The sequence below is a fragment of the Cynara cardunculus genome (assembly GCF_001531365.2).
Source record: "Cynara cardunculus var. scolymus isolate 2C chromosome LG 6, CcrdV1, whole genome shotgun sequence".
Taxonomy (NCBI): domain Eukaryota; kingdom Viridiplantae; phylum Streptophyta; class Magnoliopsida; order Asterales; family Asteraceae; genus Cynara; species Cynara cardunculus.
This window is the reverse complement of record NC_037533.1, coordinates 18,410,415-18,433,768: the sequence shown is the minus strand read 5'-3', so window position 1 is coordinate 18,433,768 and position 23,354 is coordinate 18,410,415. Positions and strand designations below refer to the sequence as shown.

Below are 23,354 nucleotides of genomic sequence, written 5' to 3'. Positions count from 1 at the left end.
TAATAACATACAATAATCAATTTGAAATTATCTAATTTAATATATTACATTTTTTTAATTTTTTTCCCATCTTATTTGTAATAATTAATATATTATGTTATTAGGGATTTGTTTCAACTATATTTGAAATATAACAATCGATTAATTTCTCAAGATATCTTTTTTGGTCATTTTACATTCTCATCAGCTAGTTTCGTCAAACATGATTTATTTATCAACTAGCTTATAAACTAAAAGCTAGCTTGCCAAACATAACCGCAACGCCAAAATTTGGAAAAATTATTATATCATAATAGTCGACAAGAAACATAAAAACCGAGATACAATATATATGGGCAACTACTAACAAATTCCACGTTAAAACGACACGGAGAAAATTTTGAGTTGATAAACCAAACGAAACGAGCTCAGTACATCCCACATAGATGTAAGATATGAAGAATATACATAAACAAGCCCAGTACATCCCTGAAAACCCCAAGCTTGCAAAAAAAAATATTATAACGATACAAAACGAGACAAGTAGCAGAGAGGAAACAAACAACAGTTGTCGTTCATACGACAAACGAATCAAATCTCACAACATCACAAAAGGACACCAGGACGAGCGATAACATGATAAAAGTAATAATACAAGAAATCAAAGAAACAACGACAACACACGCACACACACATAAATATTTACTGGTGTATCTAACCAAAGTCGTGCCCGATTTTATCGAGCGAGTGAAAATCTCGTATCAAAGGCTACAACAATTAAATAACAATAGCTGCATCTGTACAATGTCTCGAGACCAAAAGAATACAAATACACTTTGTGAACCTACCTCCTTTTTTTAAGGGATTCGATGGCTGGCTTTATTTCTACTCCACCTTAACCCTGCCTTCTTCGAGCTGTGGTTTCTTGGGTTCGGCAGGAAAGTATTTTATGCCCACCATGTCACCGACTCTACTTATAACCTGATAACACCGCCACTTTGTTGTTACTCAACCGATATCGTAAATGCTATATGTTTCCATAACCTACCTCGTTAGCTGATACCCCCTCTGTCCCAAAATAAGTGTCCCAACATTTCTATTTTAGTTTGTCTCATAACAAGTGTTCACTTTCAAGGGTTGAGTTCCAATGAGAAATGAAGTTATGGTGATAAGCGTAAGAAGAGATTTCTACCCTTGGATCAATCTTAATTGAATGTCAACACTAATGAGCAGAACAATTCCCTTCTGAAATGCAGTTCATGGGTGGGCATGAGGTTAAAAGTGATATGAGTTCAGATCTCTTCTTACGCTTCCCACTATAACTTCCCTTCTCATACGATCCTTTGCCTCACTTTCAAAAGTAAATATTTACTTTCCCATCCTACCCTTAATTATAAGATGGAGAAAATCTCTCTATTATTAAGGGTTTAATTGTCTTTTGGTTAATTAAAAATTGTAATGAATTATATATTCCTAAAATTTTGTGTCGTTTTCATCGTGGATATTTATTTTGTGACCAAGGGAGTAATAATAGATAGTCATGTTTTATAAATAGATAATAAAAAAAACTAGTTGATAAGCTAGAAATGACTTAAAAAGACATTTCGAAAATAAAATTAATTGGATAAAATATATACTGCTTAATTGGAAAAAGAATCCCCTAAAGGCTATGTTTGGCGAACTAAACTTGCTCATAACCTAGTTGTTAGCCGATAAGAGTCTATGTTTGGTAAAAACTAGACGATAAGCTAGATGACAATATAAAATGACCTAAAAAGAGATGTTGAAAAATTAATTGGAAGAATGTAAGAGGCATAATTGGAAAGATGTGGGAAAAGGCCCTTGGAGGCGATGTTTGGCAAACTATTTGTTAGCATCTAAATGAGACTTACAGTTTATTAGGTCAACTATACATGACTATTTGGTAGTGGCTTAATGTATAGAAAGTGGCTTATTCAGTAAGCTTCTAGGAGAGCTTTATTAGAAAGCGAGTTTTTTCCCAAACCTGCCCATCCAAATTAAAAAACACACTCTTTCCATCTATGAAAACCCTCTCAAACAAAAATCTCCATGATCTATACAGACTGATTCCCCATACAGACAACTTTATCCATGCAAAACTTGATGGAAATCCAACAAACAACCCTTAAGTCAGAAATGTTTGGTAAATAATTGGCTCATAAGCTAGATGATAATATAAAATGACCTAAAAGGACATGGTAGAAAAATTAATGGGAAGAATATAAGAGGCAAAATTGGAAGGAAAAAAATAAAAATAAAAATGAAAACAAACCTTGAAGCTTATTGAAACGCCGATTGAAGTAGCTTATGGCAAACCAAACGGGGAATTTTCAATAAGCTTAAAAAATATGCTAGCTTATGGTTGCCACACACATCCAAAGTGTGAAAGAACCTAGTTTGGCAAGATTCTTTTTTTTTCTTTACTTCATGCTTTTGAAGTAAAATAAAATTGTTTTGTGACCCAATAAAGTGTTTGAGTCATTTGGACACCTTTTGAATTTATCAGTTATCAGGTTTAGTGAGAAAAATTGCACAAGTTTTATGTAAAGATAACGTTGTTACCTCTAAGGCTTTGACCATGTCTTCCCGTGAATGAGCAGCAGAAATGCATATACGTGCTCTAGCTAACAGTAGAGGGGTGGCCGGAAAAGCAACAGTCACAACCGCCACCTGCCGCCATAGAATAGAAACCAATCACGAATCATAATGATAATCCATATCAAAGGGTCCTTGATCTAGCGCTATCTAGGTTTTCGGCCTCAAAGGAGGGGCGGGGGTTCAAACTTCCCAAACGGTGAGGAGGGTGTGTGAGTTTATTTGTTGTATCTGCCGTGTATAATTATTATTTGGGCCAAGAGTTGATTACCAGCACCCCAACTGGCCCCACAAGGAACCCGCCTCCAAGGACGCCAATGTGAGGGGGCATTTTGGCTCACTCAGCCGCTGAGGCTAGCAGGGGGCCTGGGATCGAACCCAGGACCTGTCTTGTATTTAGGGCAAAGTCGCCCCACCCCTTTGCCAACTGAGCTACACGCCAGAGGCATAGGCCGTATATAATTACTATATACTTCAAAAAAACGATAATTCATAGAAGATGTAAAAAAAAATAGAAAGATCAGCAAGGACTTTATAGGTTAAAAGTGTCCACATGGTTAAAGAACGGGAAGTGTAAGGAGAGATGAAACATACATTCCGTTTGAGACACTCCCTTGAAAAGGCAGGAATTTTTGCAGGATTATAAAGCATTATAGGCATAACGGGCGAGTCATTATCCCCTAAAACCTCAAAACCCATTTTTTGCAGCTCTGATCTAAAATAGTTACTGTTCGCACGAATTTGAGCAAGTTTCTGAGCACCTATATCGGAGAAATAATAATGACAATCAGCTAATTGCGATAAAAGAAGTTAAAGAAGAGTATCAAGCGATTAAATTTGTTTCGAAAGGACATGTTGGACCTCGACTAGAGCCATCCTCTCCAAGAATAACCTTTATGGAAGATATAATTTGCTGAGCAGCAGGAGGTGAAATGGACGTAGCATATAGATGAGCAGGACAAGTATATTTCAGATATTGAATAAGTTCCTGGAGCAAGAATAAAAATTGTTAAATTAACTGACAGAATCTAACTTATAACTGATGCGATCTAATGAAGAAAGAAGAACAATGCTAGMGAAACATGCAGAAGAAAGTACTATAGAAGCAGAAATTCAATACCAGCAGCATTATGTGAAAGCCGGGATTCATTTATTCTAAAATTTGTAGATGCATGGGTGCATATTGGATACATGTGTGTGTGTGTGTGTGAATGAGTATGTGTATATATAACTCGTCTCTAACCATAGAAACGAAAGACAAGTAGACAACACCTCATAATCATATATTAATATCTAAAACAAACGGATACTAAGCTCAAGAGTTGTTCATCTTTTACTTTTACTTGGAGCACTCGTATTTAATCTAAGGGTTGGCTTCTAGTGAGAAGAAAGGTTATGGTGAGAAGGGTGAGAAGGGATCTCCACCCTTAGATCAATCCTAACTGAAGAGAAACATTAGATCAACACTAATGAGATGCACCAGATCAATTCCCTTCTAAAGCGCGTATGGGTTGGTTTGGATTAAAAATAATCAAGGGTTCAAATTCCTTCTCACACTTGTCACCTTAACTCCTGTTCTCACAAGATCCTTCGTCTTAATCTAATTATTGATGAAAATGATTTTGTTTTGTCACCTCGCCTTCTCTCTCCTCTCTCATGGGCATAATACGTAAGTTGTTTAGAATCTTGGTCTTCTAATTTCATACTTTGTGAGCTTTCATATCCATTTCTTTTCAAAGAAAGGACAAACTTGTCCTTCTCATATCCCAAAGCTCATATTCATTATCAAGAATTCAGGAATAAGGTCAACACCCACCCACCCTCACCTAAAAAAAAAATAGCGCCCAATATGCCATTTAGCAGGGATAAAAACACCCTTGCTTCCAAGATTAGTATCAATGACCATTCACACATGCAAAACGAAGTTATCCAAGCTAAGTTGGCATATGTCTACGCATATGGGTTCCCACATAACAGGCAAGCATAAACACAAAAGGTAGATAAGTAATGGAACACATGATGACCAAGAGGAATTTTTTCCTCCTATATACAAAAAGAATTTCTTAGAATGCTTCTCAAACAGAAAAATCACATTGCATGTTAAACCTGTCTAATGGAAGGGCATTATAAACATACGCATTTGTGTGAATCATTTTACAAGCACCCATAAATCATCGCCCACCACTTGCCAGAAATAAATATGACAAATGCATCATGTTCCATAATGGCATTGCTAAAGTGGAGACTCAAAACAGACCTTTGATCCTGCTATATAACCACCGCATGATCCAAATGATTTGGTGAAAGTTCCCATCATTATATCCACATCAGCGGTATCCACGCCTAAAAGCTCACAAACACCTCTTCCTGTTTTCCCAACTGCTCCGATACTGTGAGCCTCATCCAGATACACGTATGCCTGTTACATATATAAAAAATAAGAACAAGGTCCAGCAGAGAGTAGAACACAGGTGAAATTCAAGAGAAACAACTACTATCACAAAAGAAAAGAGATAGAAACCAAGTAATACATATAAATATCACACTTAGGTATGCATGAACAGAAATGAGAAGTAAAAGCATTCTAACTTCAGTTACTATTTGTAAATTTCAATAGCTTGTAACAACGAGATCAGTATTACTGACAACTGTCAGAGGTAATCATAATTTAACATTTTTAAGAATAAACACCATGGAACTCCAAATGAACATCTGCTTTACTTCTGATTTGGTGTAACAATGAATTCTAACACAGAGATGAGAAGAAAGGGTAAGAATTGAAAGGCATATTTCAAATATAGAGTCAAAAAAAGAGCCATGTTTTAAGAGCAAAAAAGCACACAAGGAAGTCGTATAATGAAAATCATTATTATGACATCAAATGTTCAGCAAATACATACATTTACAACAGTCCATTTCATCTACATTCTGATCATAATGCAGTTCACAGAAGTCGAGAAACAAGAGCAAGGGAAAAGAAGAAATGCTGGACATTCTGAATCCAGTTCTAATACTACCATGGTTTAAACTCAACTTCATCTACACCATCACAGGACTTCAATTACGCCAAAAAGATATTCCTCACCTTGTATTTTTTACAAATAGAAACAATCTCAGGAAGTTTGCAAATTTCCCCTTCCATGCTGTATATCCCCTCCACAACAACGATGATTTTCTTCCAAGGTCTATGTGTTCTGGGTTGTCCATCAGCGATGTGTTCTCTCAAGACTCTCTCCAAATGGGAAGGAGCTACATATAAAAAAACAGAAGTGGGAAAGGGACCAAGAAGGATGGTAAACAAGATAAATAGATAAACAAACATGTGAGAGTCTATAGTGGGCATTTTAAATAAAACTGCCAGATGAATAGAAACAACGTAGACAAACTTACTGTTATGTTGAAATACTCTAATCGTAGCACCCGACCCTCGAGCACCATTTACAATAGAATTATGGTTCAAAGAATCACTAATTATTAACCCTCCCTGTGGAAATTCACATAATGTATGAGAAACCTAAACACGTCATTGATATTACTCATCACATAAGAGAACATACTTTTCCAATCAAGACAGGAAGGATAGCAGAGTTGGTGACATAACCCATGCCAGTAACTAAAGCAGCTGGTTTTCCAACAAAATCAGCCACAACCTCCTCCAATTCAGAATGCAGTGCTGTTGTGCCTGAATGCATCAATACAAATAACTGGAATTCTTCACCTTCATGTTTGCAGAGGATGATAAAATGATTATAAATAGAATACGAAATCAGAAAACTACCTCCTTCAACACGAGTACTGCATGTGCTTGCAAAGTACTTCTTCAAAGACTGAATTACACGGGGCGTGCAGTATTCATCTGCTGCAGCAAATCCCAGGTAGTTGTATGATCCCAAGTTAAGGCACCTGCTAACTTTTGTAGTCCGTCTGCCAAAATATATAAATTTGCCAGTTTAGAATAAGTACCAGGGAGACCTGGTCAAAGCTTCAGAATAACCCAAGAAACTGATGACATGCATCGTAACATGTCCTAGCATTTGGATGTCAAGTAGGAATCAAAACGTTATACAAAATTTCAACTGCAAACTCAGAAAGCATATCTAAACACTCACTTGAGTGTCTTGTTATTATCATTGGAAACACGCTCCACCACATCAAACCAAGCATCAGGGGGGCTCGATATAGGTCGTCCAAAACAGTCCTACATATACATCCATATTAAAAACAAGATTTAACTTTTCAGGCAAGCTATTTAAAGCGGAGATCTAACATGAAAACCAAGCAGCAAGATAACTTTACTAGAGCTTTACTCAAAAGACTGATGATGAGACTGATTTGGTGAAGCTGAGACAAGTAACTTGAAGACGATAAATAAGCGTTGTGCAGGGAAAAAAAAGGCCATACTCTGCTCACTTTGCTTTGTGGTTTCTGCATTTGAGGACAGGGGAGGACCTAGTGTATTAATACGATGGCACGGGCCACCTCTTCGTTCCTCTGTCGTAGTGTAAAAAATTATAGGGTCATAAAAAGTGTCACCGTATCAATTTGTTGTGTGCCATCGTATATATTTTAAAACTACAATAAAGACACAAGTTTCCCTTAGTAGAGTTGGTTTGCAAGACTTTTCTTCCACCCCAGACACGAGTTCAAATCCCGTTAGTGTCTTTTTTTTTAGTTTTTAGCTTTTAATCTCATATTTATCATGTTTCTGAAAAAAAATTGCAATAAAAGACTTTAACACAGGACCTCATATATGAAAAGCAATGAACTAACCAACAGACCAACGATGATTTTGTAAAAAATATCTCTATATTTGTTTCTTGTAGTCAAATGGTGCCACCACTTGAATAAATTTCTAGGCCCATATAGGTTTGAGGAGTGCTTGTTTGACATTGTTTTAAAGAACAGTTTTCAATTTCATGCAAGGTAAACAGTAATTAGGAAACAGAAAAATACGAAAATTAGAAAAGAAGGCAAGAGAAGAGAGAAGGGAAATAAGGAGAAAACAAGGATATATGGCTCAGAAAAAAAAAATCAAAAAGATCAAACTTTCCTCGAGCAGACAATTGAAGTGGGGAACACCCCGAATTGTCTGGAATTAAAAAAAAATTAAAAAGATCATTCATATGGTGTGCTTGTTAGCCCACAGGTAACAGGTTTAACATTTTAGGCGTGGAAAAAAGTTTTGGATCCTATCACATACCGGCTAAGACAAAAAGAGTGTATAAATCGATCAACTCTTTGGATTTATTTTGGCTACACATCAAGTGATGGTAGTCAATTTATGAACAGCTTTGCACCTGAATAGGTAGAGTATGGCAGTCAAATTTCTGTGCAATTTGTATTTGTGCGTCGTTCATCTTTTGTAGGTGTTCATATCTTTTCCATCTTGTATATCTGTGTCTAGTTCTATGGTATTCAGCTTCTGTTCATATCACTGATCGGCTTCTTGGTTCCATATCAAGAAGACGATGCATGTCCTACTCCTGCCGGCTTCAAGGAGTTATAATTCATTTCAATTGTATTTCACTCACTCACTGCCGGAAACCCCCACTGACCATAGCCAATTCAATGCTTTCATTTATATAGCTTTCACATTGGCACCCACTTGGACGAGTTTGGGGTGATTCAAGAATTTGCTATGTTGGTTTTCAAGTTCAATGCATAAAATTCAAGGACTTCATTAGAGAGGAATTAAAACTTGTTCACAATACTGAGTGCAGTCCACACCTCATTCAAGGGTTTCTACTTGTTCGTTTTTGAAGTTCAAGTCAAACTGTGCATATTGTGGTCTTCAGAGGTTCTTTAGTGGATGTCAATGAAAAAAAGGGGACTCAAGTTATTTTTAACTTCAGTCTCAAGTTTTTGTTCAGCTTCTTTGTTCAAGTCACTAGTCAAGTGTTCATGGAGCATTTTGCAGGAGGGTCAATACCTATGGTTCAAGTCAACTATCTTGTAGCAAGTTTGAAGGTTCAAGAATTCAAGGTATTGATTGCAAGTGTCTTCAAGTTATGTTCAAATCTGCAATTTTAAGGTTTAGGCTTCAAATTATGTAGTTTCATGTTCAAATTGTTTTGGGGTAGGGCTATGTTTCAAGTTGTTTGTGTCACCAATATACTTCCAGGATGACATATCGCATCCTAGCAATACACAATTAGATCTGCTTGAGGTCCAATATCAATACAAACTTCATTTTTGCCACAAAAAAATGTCCACTCTGTCAAATAATTGTTCAAAACTGAATCCCCATCAAAAGTAACCAACATGCCCACGTGCCCAACCTTACTGCTCTCAGTTAAATGAACCCTTAATAATGCTAATTTTGGAAAGTAACACCTAATTGTACATTGGTTGTGTTACAGAAGCAAGTTCAAGTACACGCTAGATCTCCAGGCTGAGCAATTAACACTCAGTTGCTAAATTGGTTGAGTAAGAATTACAGAAGCAAGTTCGAGCACCCGCCTCTCCCCAGCCTTACTGATCTAGGTTAAATTAACCCATAACGATGCTAATTTTGAATATTAACACCTAGTTGTGAATTGGTTGAATAAGAGTTACAGAAGCAAGTTCAAGTGCAAAATACACACTAGATCCCCAGACCGAGCAATTAACACTTGGTTCTTTTTTGGTTTTACAGAAGCAAGCTCGAACACACACTAGATCTCCTCTCTGTGCTGCTATTACGTGATTTCAATCTCATGATCGAACAAACTACGACCTCAAAATGAATCTCAATAGGGATCTGGCTCGGTACGTGTGCACATACACTCATAAATGTTAGTATTCCTTCCTGAATGATCAGACCAGCTTTTTAGCACGTCCTTTATTCATTAAACGATCCCAATCAAGCTTTACGAATCCCCGAAATTAAATGAACTAACTGAATACCTCTCCAACTACCGTATTTATCATGTAACAAACAGATCACACAACACGGACCAAAAATAACCGCCAATTACTTTTACCTGAATCCGAAGATAGAGTCTGCGAATATAGAAATCTTCAAGCCCTAAGCAGATCGGTGCATACCCCTGTTGATGCATAGCATAGTGATTGCTTAACCATACTAACAACACTATTTAATGAAAAATAAATACACAGAACAAAGACAGTGTAAGATATGATGCACCTGAAGATTGCTAGCTTTCCACCAATCAACGAGATTACGGAAGAAATCGCGCAATTGACCAAAAGCGAAGAGCAATCCATAGCTGAAATAGGTTGTCAAGGCGGTTAAATATGGAATTGTGATCATTTTCACGATTAGGTATTGTTGTAACGAAGTTGATCTGTGATCGGAGATCGACAGGGAAGCACAAGGCCGACGGCTAGAGAGAGAGGGAGGGGGGAGATAGGAAGAAGTGGAACCTTCTGCTTCCGGCGGTTTTCAATTGCTTTAAATTGCAGAAATTGTCCTTGTACTTTTACTCATGCTACTTTTTGCCCCTTGTCTTTTAAGACTTTACTTATAGCCCCTCGTCTTTTAAGACTTTGCTTTTAGCCCCTTGGCTATAAGTTACCCGACAAACTTCGGTAAATAATAATATCAATCTATTTTTCTTTTATTTGGTCATGAAGATTAGACTGGACAAGAGCGGACGAGACGAGACTGAAATAGAATAGACGGAAATAAACTATACATGACAAGTGTTTGGTACGAATAGGACTGGATAAAACATAACTATACAAGTTGCCCCTAAAATATTTGATGATTTTATATATCATATAGCAATTATATATGACAAAAATAAAGTAAATAATTAAATAGTTTAATTTATAAACATTTTTACACAATTTTCATATACATAAATACATATATTCATAATAGTGCCAATTTTAAATGGAATTTTTGATATGACTAATGGTAGTTCGAAAAAAACCCGATTCATATAAAAAAATATATGGTTTTTTCGGTTTGGAAGATCCTTGTCAATTGGCGAAAGCATAGTGAAGATTGTTAATGCTTGTGGAGGTAGAGGTAGTGGTGGTTGGTAGATGATCGTAGTTGTGGAGGACGTAAAGTTAATGGATAGTAGTGGTGTCAGTTGACAATGGTAGATAATATAGTTGGGGCTGTTGTGGTGGTGGTGGTGGGGTTCAATGGTAGTGGTAGCTGATGGTGGTGATAGACGGTGGTGGTCGGTGATGGTTGTGGAGGACATAAAGATGGTGGATAGTAATAGTGGTGGTGGCCGACAGTGTTGGAGGAGGTATTTTGTGGCCAATGTAGTGGAGCAAATGTTGGTAGACAATGGTAATGGTAAATGATGGAGGTGGTGGTGGTTGTAGAGGTGGTGCAAGCCCACGTAGGTGGTGGTAATAAACGGTAGTGGTCGGTGGTCGACGGTGGTTGTGGAGGTAATGGAGGAGGTCGTTGTAGTGGAAGAGGAGGTGGGGGTGGCTAATAGTGGTATTGGTGGTGGTGGTGGTGAGGGACGGTGGTGGCAGTGACCAACAATGGTTATAAAGGTGGTAGATGAGGTTGTTGTAACGGAAGAGGAGGTAAAGGTGGTGGTGGTGGTGGTGGCAGCAACTAGTGGAGGCGACCATTAAAACAAACACCATATAAAATTACATATCAAATGAGGGTAAATTAGCAGTATTTTAATTTCTATCTCATTATTGTCCCATCTTGTTCCACTTATTTTAGTGGAGCAAGAAAAACAATTGTCCCAATTTTTGTCCTTGTTCCATGTCGCGTCAAACGTGGAACAGTTGAGTTCCTGTCATATCCCATATTGCGCCAAACATGTGAGTTTTGTCCCGTCCTGTTTTGTTTTATGTATCGATAAGGGGTCGTTCACCAAACAATTACCATGTAAGCGCTTATCGACAAGAGTCACCGTCCCCACTTACTTTATTGGTTAACATTCTCAACCATCAAAATGGATTGTTGGCAAACATCTTTCACCTTGTGAGCATTTACCGAGTAAGAGTCTTCTCCCTCACTTACCGTAAGATTCTCGATACTTATCATGTTCACCTAGTAAGGTACATGACGTTTGGTAAACGTTTACTAGGTAAGCATTCGATACTTACCATGGTCACCTAGTAAGGGACAAATTATCTTGTTAACCCAATATATGGTGTTAACTTTATGAACCAATCAAAACCATTTGTCTTGAAAATCCATGGATTATATTCATCATGGCATTTATGTAATAACTAAGAATATGATGCATTAGATTGGTAGATAAACATATATAAACAACTATATTATTGGAAAAAAAAATTATTCCATCGAATAGTAACCGACTTCATCAATAAAGTCTCTATCCCTTAGATTTTGGTTTTGTTCATATTATTTTGGTATTCGTATTGGTAGAAATGTTCCCTTAGTTCATACATACATACATATATATGTATATATATACATACATACATATATAGGGTTAGGTTCACGTGAACCAAGGGTTTTTCGTGAGACCCATAAGACCAATTTATGTTCATTGATCAACTTTATAAGCTAATTATCTAATGGTCTAAAATTGCACGGTGGCAATTTTGTGATTATTGAGAAGTATCGTGGTAATTTGGTGATTATAAATGTTCAGATTGTGGATCTAATCCAAGGGCTGAGAATTGGTTTTACAAATCTCACGAAAAAAACCTTAGTCTCACATGATCTCAAGCGACACTTTTTTTTCTTGGAAAATGGATTCTTGGATGTTCGCAGAGCTCTATATAGAAATCAATTTTTTAAAATCAAACATTGGAAACTGGTTTAAAATACAATTTCAGCATATTATTGAAACAATTTTATCTCTCTCTCTCTCTCTCAATTATAACATCGAAAATCAATCATTCAAGTATAGGTCTGAATTATTCAATAGAGATTTGGATCATTCAAGAGATATTTGATATTAGGAATCACGTGTATACAGTTAATATTTACCTTGTAAGTGTTACTATTTATGTGAGCGATCCAATAGTTATCATCTAGAAAAATTAAAAAGTATCTGTATAATACCATTTTGTACTGTATGATTAGTGTTCAACAATAAAGAACACACAATATCGAAATCTTGAGAAAAGGGTCTTAGGGAGAGAGAATGTAATCCCAGTTGGGCCAAGCTTCCTGTCACAGTTATATACATATGGAGGTCAAACGAGAACAATAACCGAATAAAATAATACGGAAACTCTCAAATCACATGTGATTTTACACTAATGGTTAATGCAATAGTGTGCCGATGACTTGGCCCGCAACCTTAGATCGTGATCAAAGTCGTGTGAATCACATGTGACGTTACACGTGATTATAGTGCAAGATTCGACCGTTTTCTAATTCTATTATGTAGTTATTGTTCTCGTATGAATTTGACTATATGTACACATAAAGAGAGACCTTTATGTTTCCACAATTGTTTGTGTGCTTGTGTTTGTGGAAATACTTAAAAGACAAAACGTTGAATAGAACTTGATTTCACATATTTTTTTTTGGTAAACGTCTGAGCACATGCTCGTGCTCCAAAGCGTTGTTTGGTTTTTCGACCACATGTTTAGTTTGAAAGTTGTTCATTTCCGACCCATCAAGCTTCACAAATAGTTATCAATCTTTGGTTTCATCTTTTACTAAATCTCACAAGCAGTCCTCGAGCTTTAGAGGCCGTTTATTAAATGTTTACCCGGTAGGTGCTTACCAGGTAATTTTTCTCACCAGATGAACACGACAAGACCCAAGAATCTTACCGGTAAGAGTGATCGTAAGGATAGAGAGTCTTACCCAGGTAAGTGTTTACCAAGTAAATTGTTGCATATCATTCCATTTTGATGTACTACGATCTTATCCATAAAATACATTATAGTGTTGATTTATAACGGTAAACGCTTGCCGTGTAAGCATTTAGGTAAAAAAAAGCCCCTTAGACTGCACAATACATCTCAAATACTTATAAACAATTGTCATAACTTTTAACTGAATTAGTTTATAAAATCAAGATCAACGCATAATTAGCAGTAAATTAATGAATTTCTTCTAATAATCGATTCTCCTACTGCACAACCGGTCGAACCAAGTTAAACCGGACCATTTTTGACTGTTCGATCTGGTCTAAAAAATAGCCAAACCGTTCGATCCGATCCGGTCTACGGTTTTGATCAAACTGACCGCCAACATATATATGTATTAACCATATTTAGCTTTCATATTGTAGGCTCAACTTTTATGGTTCAATCAATTAAAGCCCGTCAAAAACATTAAGTTTTTAGTTTTCATTTCGCAATTCTCCGTGTTTCATAAATCAGTAAAATTCCAAAATTCGTAAAAAATAAAAACCCAAAATTCAAAATCGTTCTCCGACTTGTTCAATATATTGTTTTCGAGAAAACTCAAATTTGATGGACTTTTTTAACTTTTTTTTTTATTTACTCCATGTTTATTTATTTTAGAGAGAAATGTTTATTGCATAATCCACTATAATATTTATGTAAAGGAATCTGTATTAATAGAAATTTCATTTTGGAGATATACGTAATGTTTTTTTTTTTAATTTAAAGCTCGTAATAGTTTCAAACCGTCTAAACCAGTCAAACCAACCCACTTTTTTATTATCAGGTTTGAACAGTTTGATCATATACTATCAAACCATTGGGTTTAAAAGATTTCCTAAACTACCATTTATAGTTTAGTTTGTGGTTTAAAGTATTGAATCGTTCAAACTAGGCATGGGACTGGGACGAGGACGGGGTGGGGACCCCAATCTCCCATCTTTGTCCCTTCCCATCGGAGAATTTGGTCACATCCTCATCTTCGTTTCCTACAGGGAACGGGGATCATCATCTCCGTTTCCTATATGGAACGGGGATCATCATCTCCGTTTCCTACATGGAACGGGGATCCTCAACGGGAAAATGGGTATTATTTTTTTCCGTTTGTGTAAGTTTTTGTTAAATCAAATGTGTGAGACACTACACATGTTTAAATCTCACATTTTCCCAATAAACCAAAAAAAAATTAATACAAAAAATATACATCATCATATAATAATTAATAAATCGGAAACCAAAAGAAATTAGATTTAATCTAAAAAACTTAACATCACATGTACCAAAACATATCGAGTAATATCCAAAAACATGTCCAGTAATATCGAAAATATATTGAAATAGAAATTACTATTTATTTATTTAATAGAAATAAATAATATACAATATAATTTATTAATTGATATATACCCGGTATGGGACGGGGCGGGGAGTGCGATACCCGTCACTGTTCCAAGTTTGAGCCAAACAGGGATCCCCGTCCTCGTCCCGAAACCCGGATTAACGGAGAATCCCCATCCTCGGCCAAGATGGGTGGACCTGGTTCTCCGACGAGTCGGGATCAATTCCCATATCTAGTTCAAACCAGACCACAAACACCCCTAACTCTACGATACCTGATTTTATTAAGCATTTATGTAAAAATAAATAATTTTTATTACTATTTATAATATAAATTCCCAACAAAAAGCCAGATAATGTAATGGCGACGTGGCAACACATACCCTCCAAGTTAGACTACAAGAAAAGTACAAGTCCTATTGCTTGTCTCCTCCTTTGACTTTTCCATGGTTGACTTGAGTCAATACACAATCACATTAATCAACCTTTTGGATTTCAAAGACTTTCTATTTTTAGAAATAAAATTTAAATGGAGTAACCAAAATCCAAACAAAAAAAGCAATAATCGATAAACCAGAACAAATAAATTAATACACCGACGTTTGATACTGTGTCAGATTTTATATCTTGTCAGTTTAATTCAGTCGATTATTCATCATTCAGTTTTAAAAACATATATGTGTTTACAAATTACAACATGTTTAAAGACGTATTGTCTGTTACATCTGGTTACCGCGTTTATTTTGAATTTATCTGATGCAATTTGCATTAAGTGCTCAATTGGTTGTTTCTTTTTATGCTGAAATACGATGGTTTTCTAAAGTCTATACGGTTTTAAAAAAACAAATTCAAAACCATTCAAAATACTAGTTAGGTAGATCTCACCATGTTCACAAAATCGACGCTAAATCAATAGAGATGGCAAAAAAAAAGACCTGAAAGCGATGGTGAAAACCGAAACTTTCGGATCGGGTTTTGGGGGCGGGATGGATCGGGAACATGTTCGGGAATTTTAGCGGAGTCGGGGGCGGGGACAGTGATCTCCGACCCGGTCCGACCCGATATGTGTATATATATATATATATATATATATTATAATGTTATTAAAAGAAATAATTAACTTTAAAATTTAGAAAACTTTTATTCACTTTAACTCAACATCCCAAATAAAGCTCATGAAAAAAATCTAGTTTATTTGTCTAATCATGAAATCATGATGTTAGTTGTATGATATTTGAATTTATGTTTACTTTTATATTGTAATTTAATATATTATTTGTAATTGGTTTGATTATGTTTGAGATATTAAACTTACATCTTTAAAAAGTTGTAATTTACTTTTAGTTGTGAAAATTAACATATTGTAATTTATTTCAAATCGGTTCGGGCATAACCAACGACGAATGAGGAACCCAACGGAAAAGTTTTTTTTTTTACCATTAACGGGTTCCCCAACAGGGATCGAGGCGGTTACATGGACAGTTTTATTTATTGGTTTCGGTACGGGATACCAATAACCGGCCCGTTGTCATTCATATAAATCAAGAATACATCCAACAAATCTGTTGCCAAATTAATAGGTTCATTTTTTTCCCTCGTAGCCATTTTGGAATTTCCATATCTGTAATCTTTAGAGCTATATAAAATTAGTCAACGTAAAAGTTGGTTAAGAGACTGAACACCAATTGTTATCGAAAAAGTAATAGGTTCGAGTTTGGATACGGGAAATTAGATAACGAATTATATGAGTAACGACTACACCCAAAATGCAATATCAATTTGCAATGAACAACGTCCTCTATTGATTACGGAGAATCTGTATGAAATTAAAAAAATTACAGAGAATCTATCGGAATTAGAGTTGTGGGCTAAATGTATGCATACTTATAAGTAAACGCAGAGAATATTACAAGAACTACCATTAAAAAGAGTTCTTATAAGACACCCACATCCTTTAAGTTCATGTATAATAATCTTGGTTCTTTTCGAATGACATTTTAATAATTTTTTTTAATGTATATTCTTGGCATTTTAATAGTTTTTTTTTAATAAAAGTATTGCTGTTGAAAAAAATGCGTTACTATATGCACTCCTATTTAAGTCAGAATTAGGTCAAATTATGGATTGGAATTGCTAAAAGTGAGTCTAGATGCTAATGTATATGTGAGGAGGAAATTAATAGGCGGAAACACGTTTAGCAATATGTAGCAACTCGTCCCACATCAGTAGAAATTGAGATTTCGTGCCCCTTATAAGTCTCAAGTTGTGGACTACCAATAACTTTGATCATGATTTTAAGTTAGATTCAAAATTATCGGCTAACATGTTCTTTTGGGTGTTTAAGGGCTGATCCTCCCACGTTGATAGAATTTGGGATTTATAAGACTCAAGTTGTATGGGATACCAAATTAAATGGCGGAGGATCATTATAGAGATTTATGTAGGTTTTTAATTTAACGACGTGGAAGTAGCGTGACAAGAAAAAAGTATGAAAAGTTAGGGGCCGTTTACCAAACACTTACCCGGTAAGCGCTTACCGGTAAATTCAACACTATCATTTACTTACTGGATAAGATTTTAGTCCACCAAAACGGTATCGTATGCAAAAATTTACCCGGTAAGTGTTTACCATGGTGAGAGTCGTCGCCTTCACTTACCGGGTAAGATCCTTGGTCATTGTCTCGCTCTTACCGGATAAGATTCTTGATCCTTATCATATTCATCCGGTAAGGTAAAATGACTTGGTGGTCACTTACCCGAGTAAACGTTTGATAAATGACTCTTTAGTTCCTTATAAAGCATCTCCAACAACACCCCTAAAATAGAGGATTTTTTTTTCTTCTAACAGATTCTCCAAAACCCTCTCCTTAATAAATAAATAAAAAAAAGTAGGAGAGAGAATAAAATTTTCTCCAAATATGGAGAATTCCTAAAAATGGTTACATATGACTCATGAGTATGAAATAATATTTAATCTTTTTACTAATAAGAATTTCTATACTATATTATAAAACATTTGACAAAAATTCTTAAAAATTATTTTTTATACATAAAAACTGTTTATTGATGCATATTACTTAAAATTCAAGATTACAAGTATATTTTACATAAGTACAACTTATTAAGCTTCATGTTCGAATTCGTATAAGTAACTGCAGATAAACATAATCAAATACTGGATAAACAATTCATTTTAAATAAAAAAAATCTAAAATATAATTAGGATAATCATTGTTTTCTAACAGAATACTTAATTATTATCTTTATAAAAAATTATATTATTAAAAAAAATAGTTTATTATTAAACTTAAATTAAGTTATAATAATAAATAAATTAAAAAAATTACATAATAAAACAAGAACTTTTAAATAGTTAATTTGATACTAATATCGATATTTTTTTAAAATTATCTTCAAAAGCCTTTTAAACACGATTCATCTTTTAATAATTTAGAGATTATTTTTAATAAAAACCATTGAGAGGTAAATAAGCAATGAAATGGTGGTTGCGTAAATTTCCCCAATTATGAAATCTAAAAAACTGACTGCCTTTTTACCCTCTGGTCTACCCTCATAAATCTAAACACCTTCCCTCTCTCTTCTCTTCCGTTCACTTCAACTGACCCACCATTTTCTGCTCTCTGCAATTTTTGGTTAATAAATTCAGTACAATTTCTGCTTCAGCACCACCACCCACCACCACCATCACCACCTCCACCATTAATTCTCAACATTCAATGCACTCAACAACACCACTAGCGGTTTTCCAGTCACCAGCTACCTGGTTTTCCCGTTGATGGGAAGTTAACTTCACCTTAATAAGCAATGGGATGTGTGCTCGTTAAGAGAGCCACTCCAGATCATCGCCCAAAGTCAACTAGCCGTCGCCGGAGTGGAGAACAATCCTCCGCCGCGGAAAACGTCAAACAAGTGTCGTTAAATGAAGTTGGGGGTAACAGAAAGGATGGAGTAGTCGACCGAATCAGGCAATCAATCGGCGAAGTTCCGGCACCGGACCGTCGTCGGCCGAAGCCACAGTATACCTTGAAGACCTCTCAAGGATGGCCGTCATGGTTGTGCGACGTTGCTGGCGATGCAATCAAGGATTGGACGCCTCGTCTCGCGAATACTTTCGAGAAACTCGATAAGGTAAACCCTAGAATCGATAAAATTCTTCTTCTATTCATGTGATTGATAAGTTACTATGAGATTGTTTAATTTTATTGATGATAGATTGGGCAAGGAACATATAGCAATGTATATAAGGCCAGAGATTTGATATCAGGGAAGATAGTTGCATTGAAGAAGGTTAGGTTTGATAATCTAGAGCCAGAAAGTGTCAAATTCATGGCAAGAGAGATTCTTATCCTGAAAAAGCTAAATCATCCCAACATTATTAAGCTTGAAGGATTGGTTACATCAAGAATGTCTTGTAGTCTTTATCTAGTATTCGAATATATGGAGCATGATCTCTCTGGCCTTGCTGCCGTTCAAGGTATCAAGTTTACAGAGCCACAGGTAACTTTCAAAACCCCTTTTGATATTTTCCCCAATTAAGATTGACATGATCTATGTTTGGCAAAATAGATAACCAAATGGGGCTTTTTCAATAAGCCCAAAAAATAAGTTAGCTTATGGTTGCCAAATATGATCGGGGTCTCAAAATGTTTTCTAATTTCTGGTTTGTAAAACCAAATCAAACAAAAGCAGTAAACCCCATTTAGGGAGGTTGTTTTGGTGAAGACCCCACACATAGTGATTTAATTGATTTTATGCTTAGTTGTCATATTGATATCTATGATATGGTTGTATTTGTCTTATTGTTTCTGGCTTGTATGGTTGTATTTGCTTCATGGTTTCGTTCATTGTGCTTTCCGACATTGTGTTTTCTAATGGTTTTGTCCATAAGATGCTATCCATTAATATGCTTTTCTTTCAATTAAAGTTCCAATGGTTTAGAATACTGCCAAATTCTCTGTTTTACACCATTCTAGTTTATCTTGCACGATGTTGACCGTGAAAAGTCAAAATCAGGAAATAATTTACAGTATTATTGTTCTTGGTTGTAGTAGAATTTCTCATTTCTGGGAAGCTAGAAAATGTTTCTTAATCGCGATTAGGTGTCCTAATTAGAAATTTAAGAACACAATTACAGAATTTATCTTGATTCTTGACAATTATGGTGCCATGTGTGAGGTCATTTTGATTCTTTCCCATGGGGAACAACCATGGATTTGTGAAGAAGTCAAGAATATACCAGTGATGATGAAGGAATGAACCTTTTTAACACAAGGAATCTACTTTTTAACTTTCATGAAATACAATATTGCTTCTAATTTGCATCTTTTCTTAATACTCCTTAAATACAATCTTGCTTCTATTTGCATCTTTTCTTAGTACTCCTTCTGTCCCAAATAAGTGTCTACATTTATATTTTAGTCTGTCCCAAAATAAATTTCCACTTCTAAAAAATAAGTGCATACTTTCCCATTTTACCCTTAGTTATGAGATAAAGAAATTAATTACACCCTCTATTATTAAGTGTAAAATTGTCATTTACTTCATTAAAAGTGTAATAATTACACTTTTTCTAAAATTGTATGCCCTTCTCATTGTGGACACTTATTTCGGGGATGGAGGAGTATCCGTTTTTTTTCACTTTCACACACTTCTCACTAGCCGTGGGTCTACTTAGAAACAACCGCTCTACTGTTCAAGATAGAGGTCAACCCATCTCCGGGTGGGATATACTGCGCTTGCTTGGTTTGGTTGCTATTCCTGTTTGCATCTTTGAAAATCACAATGGTTATTCTCGTATCTTCTTTAGTTTTTTGTGTCTTCTAAAATGGTTTCGCTTTATTTTACTATCATTCGGAAATTAGGAAGAGAAATGACTGCCTTTTGGGTTTTATATGTCTGAAAAAGTTCATGTGGACAGGTCAAGTGCTACATGAAACAGCTACTTTCTGGGCTCGAGCATTGCCATGAGAACGGTGTGCTACACCGTGATATTAAAGGCTCAAATTTACTTATCGACAACGATGGAATTCTCAAGATAGCTGATTTTGGGTTGGCTTCTTTTTTTAATCCACAACATAAGCAACCAATGACTAGCCGTGTTGTTACCCTCTGGTACAGACCCCCAGAGCTTCTTCTTGGTGCGACTTACTATGGCGTTGGTGTTGACCTGTGGAGTGCTGGTTGCATTTTGGCAGAGCTTCTTGCCGGGAAGCCAATATTGCCAGGACGGACAGAGGTAGAAAGAAACCCTTTAGTTTGATTATATTATCAATAAAAACAACCGCTTTACTTATTGGGGTGGATATTAGGTCTGTGTAAATCCCACCCCAAGATCCCCACCTCTTGGTGTGGTACTGTGTTTGTTTGATTTGGTTTAGACAATAAGGGGTTGTTGGTTGGTTTTTCATTAAGTCTTGTATGAATAAAGTTGTCTGTGTGAATTAATTTGTCTTGTATAGATTGAGAAAGTTTTTGTTTGGGAAGGTTTTCTCATAGATGGAAGGAGCAGGTTTAGAAAAAAAACTTGGCCTTCTGCATAAAGTTCCACCCTAGAAGCTTACTTAATAACCACTTTCTATATCATTAAGCCACTACTAAACAATCATGTATAGCTGACCAAATAAGCTGAGTACCATTAAACTACTAAAAAACAGGCCCTAAGAGTCCCTAGAGATCCATTTTTGGACCCCATATATATATATATATATTTTTTTTCTTTCTGATTTTATATCGAGGTTATGGCAACAACCAATATACCACTTGGAGGTGGGGTCTGGGGAGGGTAAGATTCGCAGACCTGACGTTTACCCCAAAGAGTAGAGTGGTTGTTTATGTGAAAACCCTCGGCTTGTGAAATAATGTTGGATTAAAATCATATATGTGGATGGGTTTGATCTCGATTTGGATGTGTGACTTTAGGTTGAACAACTACACAAGATATTCAGATTATGTGGGTCTCCATCGGAGGAATATTGGAAGAGGCACCGGTTGCCAAATGCGACACTTTTCAAACCACAACATCCGTACAAGCGGTGTACAGCAGAAACGTTCAAGGATTTTCCACCTGCTTCTTTACCTTTACTAGAGAGACTTCTTGCAATTGATCCTAATGAGCGTGGCTCTGCCACTTCGGCCCTGAATAGCAATGTGAGTACATCTTGCATTTGCATTCTCTCCTAATCTCACCCTTATATATACATGTATATCTTTTCCCAATATATATATATATATATATATATATCGTAAATATCTTAAGAACTTAGGAACCAACTGTTTATGCATTATTCTTGATGAATGTCGTGATGGATATTCATCAAGATGATTATTTATAATGAAAATATGATATTCATGAATAACTATGGTTATTCATTTCCCAATGTTCAGAGGGAGGTTTAGGGAAACCCCCCCCCCCAAAAAAATTAACAAACTGAGGAACACCCTGATAACCATTCATCTGGACGGTATCCACATGTGCAATACAAGTAATTGAAGTTGTTTCTTGGTTTTTGTGCGCTATGCACAATGTGCATACCGGACAAATTGCTTACAAGTTACCGGTATGCATAGATGAACTGTTACTGGGTATTCCTCAGTTTTTCAATTTTTTGTGGTTTTCTCTTTATATATATAGGATTGGCTTCTGGTGAGAATGAGAGTTAAGATGAGAGGCGTAAGAAGGGATCTCTACCATTGGATGCACATTAGGATGAGATGCCGAGATGCACCAGATCAATCCCCGTATCAAGCGTGATTCATGGATGGGTTTGAGATTAAAGGTGATCAAGGGTCTAGATCCCTTCTCACGCTTCTTACCTTAACTCTCCTTTTCACATGATTCTTCGCCTATATATATAGGGGCATGTTCACTTGGGAATGATGAGAACCCACTATTCTGAGTTATTAATGATGAATCTATAGATATTCATGATGTATTATGTATAACAAAAATACATGATATTCATAAAATAATATTACTGAATATTTAGGTATATTCTTTTTTAAAGTATATGGTATTTGTATACCGAAAATGCAACTAATAAACTCGCACACCCTTCATGTTTGGTGAGGTTAGCCAAAGCCCATATACCGATAGGCCAAAGGCCCTTTGGTTCATGATGAATAATTCATGAATAGCTGGTTCTTACGGTTCTCAAAATATTTACATTTCCTAAGCAAGCCATATATGTATAGCTCCTCTCTGTTCTTCAAGGATGCCCACCACTTTCCAGTTAGACTAAAGCCGAGACTGCTCCTCTACTTTCTAACTCGTGCTTTCTCTTCTTGTGCAGTTCTTCACCGCTGAACCTTACGCTTGTGAACCATCAGAATTACCAAAATACCCTCCCAGCAAAGAAATAGATGTCAAATTGAGGGAGGAAGAAGCTAGAAGGTTGCTAGTTGTATTTTCTTAACCCAACAAAATCTTTTTCTCAGAATGTTGATGCAAATTGCATTTTTATTTATCTATCAGGCAAAGAGGATTAAGTGGTAAATCTCATGCTCCCGATGGAAATCGAAGAACACGACCACGCGATCGGGTTAGCCGTGCAGTTCCAGCTCCCGAAGCCAATGCGGAGATCCAATCCAATGTGGATGTGAGTGAAACATCTTTATTTACCCCCCCCCCCCCCCCC

At 36.0% G+C, this 23,354-nt stretch overlaps 2 protein-coding genes across 3 annotated transcripts in view; one reads left to right on the top strand and one right to left on the bottom strand.

The window, feature by feature from the left end:
• Positions 1–527: 527 nt before the first annotated feature.
• Positions 528–9,955, bottom strand: LOC112514333 (long chain base biosynthesis protein 2a). Its single transcript, XM_025120749.1, has 12 exons — positions 9,722–9,955; positions 9,558–9,623; positions 6,705–6,793; positions 6,374–6,519; positions 6,153–6,277; positions 5,986–6,079; positions 5,681–5,844; positions 4,853–5,014; positions 3,457–3,583; positions 3,190–3,356; positions 2,563–2,670; positions 528–960 (listed from the first exon to the last, which is right to left on the bottom strand). Exons 1-12 carry the CDS (start codon positions 9,845–9,847, stop codon positions 865–867), a joined length of 1,470 nt encoding a protein of 489 aa, XP_024976517.1. The 5' UTR covers positions 9,848–9,955; the 3' UTR covers positions 528–864.
• An 8,419-nt stretch (positions 9,956–18,374) lies between these two features.
• Positions 18,375–23,354, top strand: part of LOC112514636 (probable serine/threonine-protein kinase At1g54610) — a 7,052-nt gene continuing 2,072 nt past the window's right edge. Inside the window, exons 1-6 of one of the 2 annotated variants that reach the window (XM_025121215.1) lie at positions 18,375–18,849; positions 18,934–19,218; positions 20,639–20,956; positions 21,640–21,867; positions 23,010–23,110; positions 23,192–23,315. In XM_025121215.1, coding sequence (XP_024976983.1) covers positions 18,526–18,849; positions 18,934–19,218; positions 20,639–20,956; positions 21,640–21,867; positions 23,010–23,110; positions 23,192–23,315 — 1,380 coding nt within the window. In that variant the 5' untranslated portion in view covers positions 18,375–18,525. The remainder of the gene's footprint in view (positions 18,850–18,933; positions 19,219–20,638; positions 20,957–21,639; positions 21,868–23,009; positions 23,111–23,191; positions 23,316–23,354) is intronic. The other variant, XM_025121216.1, reaches the window with a different exon arrangement.

What these genes read in the sequence shown, in the direction of transcription:
- LOC112514333 (XM_025120749.1), bottom strand. Translation starts at nt 9,847, where the DNA reads ATGATCACAATTCCATATTTAACCGCCTTGACAACCTATTTCAGCTAT. An exon ending in GTTATATAGCAGGATCAAAG is followed by an intron (nt 3,584 to 4,852) that starts GTCTGTTTTGAG and finishes TTCTTGCTCCAG; the next exon opens with GAACTTATTCAATATCTGAA. An exon ending in AGAGGATGGCTCTAGTCGAG is followed by an intron (nt 3,357 to 3,456) that starts GTCCAACATGTC and finishes TCTCCGATATAG; the next exon opens with GTGCTCAGAAACTTGCTCAA.